At 49.9% G+C, this 3,276-nt stretch overlaps 1 protein-coding gene across 1 annotated transcript in view; it reads left to right on the top strand.

Moving 5' to 3' along the window:
• Positions 1 to 2,766, top strand: part of LOC103211605 (kallikrein-8-like) — an 8,903-nt gene extending 6,137 nt beyond the window's left edge. Inside the window, exon 5 of the mRNA XM_007957584.1 lies at positions 2,611 to 2,766. Within this exon, the coding sequence (XP_007955775.1) occupies positions 2,611 to 2,766 (156 nt within the window). The remainder of the gene's footprint in view (positions 1 to 2,610) is intronic.
• Positions 2,767 to 3,276: the final 510 nt, after the last annotated feature.

Genomic DNA, 3,276 nt, shown 5'->3' with positions numbered 1-3,276 from the left:
GCACCACAGGGGCTCCAAGGCTGTCAGTCTTGATGGGAGCAAAGCCCAAACCACACCCACTGGAAGCAAAGCCCAAACCAAGGTCACTGCCATTGACTTGACTTGACTCATAGCGACCCCTGCTTGGGTTTCTGAGGCGGTATCGCTACGGAAGTAGATTGCCCAACCTTCCTTCCGGGAGTGGCTGGTGGGTTTGAACCGCCAGCCTCTGGTTAGCAGTCACGTGACTTAGGCACTATGTCACCAGAGCTCCTTCCCAGTGTTAGTTCCTGGAATTTGAACTGACTTTACCTTGGCCGGGTTCCTTTGGGAACCGGTTGGGTTACCCAAGGAGCCTTGGTGGCGCAGGGTTAAGCACTCAGCTGTTAGCCAAAAAGGTCAGTAATTCCATCCGACCAGCCACAGGTGAAAGATGTGGCTGTGTGTTCCCATAGAGATTATTGTTGATGTGTGAGGAGTTCCTGAGTCAGCCCCGACTCACAGTGACCCCGTGGACAACAGAACAAAACCCTGTCTGGTCCTGCGTCAGCCTCACAATCCCTGCTGTGCTTGAGCCATCATTGCCGCCACGGTGTCCGTCCGTCTCACTGAGGGTCTTTCTCTCTTTCTCTGACTCTCCGCTCCACCTCACCAAGCATGACATCCTTCTCCAGGGAATGGTCCCCTCTGACAACGTGGCCAAAGTAGGTGAGACATTCTGGCCATTCTTGCTTCTAAGAAGCATTCCAGCTGCACTTCTTCCGGGACAGATTTGTTCATTCTTCTGTGCAGTCCATAAAAATTATGGCCTTAGGAACCCTGTGGGGGCACTTTTTTTTTTTTTTTCCTAATTGTGATTTGGGTGAAAATTTACAGAGTAAATTCACTTTCCATACAGCAGTACACATACACTTTGTCTCATGACATTGACCACAATTTACCACAATGCAACAGCTCCCCTCCCACTTCCTCCTGACAGTCACCTCTTCCCTGTGTCCTTCCCTTCATGCAGCCCTGCCCCGGAGCTGTCTCCCTGTGCATACACAGCCCTTCTTTCATGATTGTTCTCTCCAAGGAGTGTATCTACCCCAGGCAAATGTTCAAGTCATATGCTTATCTTTTGTTTCTCTGGAAGCCACTGGTGTGGGTTCAATTCCAGACCTGAAAGGCAGCTAGGGGCCATAGTCTCAGTGGTTCCACCAGGCTCTATCAGACCAGCAAACCTGGTCCCACCCTTTTTTTTTTCTACAAATGATTTTGAGTTCTGTTCCACATTGTTCTCCCTCTCTATCCAGGATCTCCTACATAGATCCCCTTCCAAGTGGTTAACAGTGGTAGCCGGGCACCATATAGTTCTTCTGGTCTCATAGTCATATAGGCTGCAGATCGCATGGTGTACCAGTCACTAGGACTAATTGTTTCCATGCATTTTTGTTTTTCTTCATTCTTCTTTGTTCTGGGTGAGGCAAGACCCATCATTGCATCTAGATGGCAGCTTGTAAGCTTTTAAGATCCTAGTCTCTACTCACTAAAGTAAGAGGTGGAATAATGTTTTGTGTAGTGTTGTGACAATTGAGCTTGATGTCCCCTGTGACTATGGTCCCGAGCCCACAGGTTCAACTATTCAGTCCCTCTGGGTAGCTGACTGTGACCAAGCAGTGACCACAACCTTGCCCCTTGTCAGTTCTACTATACACCTCGGAATTCTCACAGAACATACAAATAAAATTATAGGGCCATTGTCTGCCAACCCTATATATGTTGTTGGGTACACTCCTGTGGGAACACTTTTACTGTCCCATAGAGTTGCTAGGAGTTGGAATCACCTGTAAGGCAATGGGTGTGGCTTTCCAAGCGTGGATTACTTCTCCTGTGATTCACTCCTGGGGGAGCAATGTCTTCCTCCCAATTGGCTGGAAGTCGTGCCATTCACTTCATTCTCCCTCTGAGTTCTCCACTCTCTTCTCTAGGGATTGTCTTGGATGTAACGTTCACTTTCCTATTGGCCCCAACTCTAGTCCGTTGTGCTCAGAGCTCCCTATGGATTGGTCCCTTTCACAGAAGCCCCACCCCTTTGCCTAATGACTGGCTCCTGAAGACAGTGCTGTCTTCCCCATTGGCCAGAAATGGAGCCATTTCCATCGATGACCTTTCTGTGAAAGCCGATCTTTCTGAACTGTTCCGTAGAGACAATGTTCTCTTTCCATGAAGAAAGTCACTTGTCTGTTGGCGTCAGCTCTGTATGTAACTAACTGGCTTCGAGCTCTCATCACCATTGGCCAAGAATCCAGGAGGCCTTAGCTCTGTCCTCTCCACATAATCGCCACTCTTCTCCCCCTAGATGGAACCGAAGAGAGCATTCTCTTCCCCGATTGGCCAGGATTTGAGCCAATGTGGAAGCCCCAACTCCCTCTCCCTTCTCCCTCCTCCCTCCTTCCTCCCCTCTCCTCCCTCCTCCCTCTCCCCCCTCCTCCCTCACCTTCTCCCTCTCATTTGTCCCAGGAAACAATGCTCTTATCGCCATTGGGTGAAGGGGAGCGATTATGCTAGACACCTGACCATAAATGCTGCCTACAGCAGGGAAATGAACCTTGTGGGCCACTTAGAATTCCTCTCACCTTCCCCTTACAGGGCGATTCTGGGGGCCCGCTGGTGTGTAGAGGTGTCCTCCAGGGCATCACATCCTGGGGTTCAGACCCCTGTGGGCAGCCCAAGAGACCTGGTGTCTACACCAACATCTGCCGCTACCTGGACTGGATCAAGAAGACCGTCGGAAACAGAGGCTGATCCTCCAAGAGTCCTAGATTGCCCTCAATAAACTAGTAACCCCAACCTGGCTCCTTGCCTGTCTGGCTGGCTATGCGAGGGAGGGTGGTTGGAGGGAAAGATTTAACGGGAGCCTGGAGGGACAAGGGTTTGGGAAGCGATCCCTACTGCCTGGAGAGAATCCTTCTTTTCCTGTAAAGGCTGCATACATAAGAACACAATAAATATCTGTATAGTTGAAATATTTACAAACGAACACCCATGAAACTCCCACCCAGATCAAGAAATAGAGCGCTGGCCAAAATCAACACCCAACCCACTGCCATCCAGGCGATTTCGACTCAGAGACCCTATAGGACGGAGTAGAGCTGCCCTAGAGGGTTTCCAAAGGCTGTCATCTTTATGGGAAGGAGATCGGTGGTGGAGTGGTTAAATGCTCGCCTGCTAACTGAAAGGTCGCTGGTTGGAAACCACCAGCCACTCCACAGGAGAAAGATGAAACAGTCTCTTCCACAAAGATTTACAGCCTTG

This window comes from Orycteropus afer, unplaced genomic scaffold, assembly GCF_000298275.1.
Source record: "Orycteropus afer afer isolate SDZICR_OR568_19922 unplaced genomic scaffold, OryAfe1.0 scaffold00765, whole genome shotgun sequence".
NCBI lineage: Eukaryota > Metazoa > Chordata > Mammalia > Tubulidentata > Orycteropodidae > Orycteropus > Orycteropus afer.
Note: the sequence above shows the minus strand (reverse complement) of the source record. Positions and strands in the feature narration are given on the sequence as shown.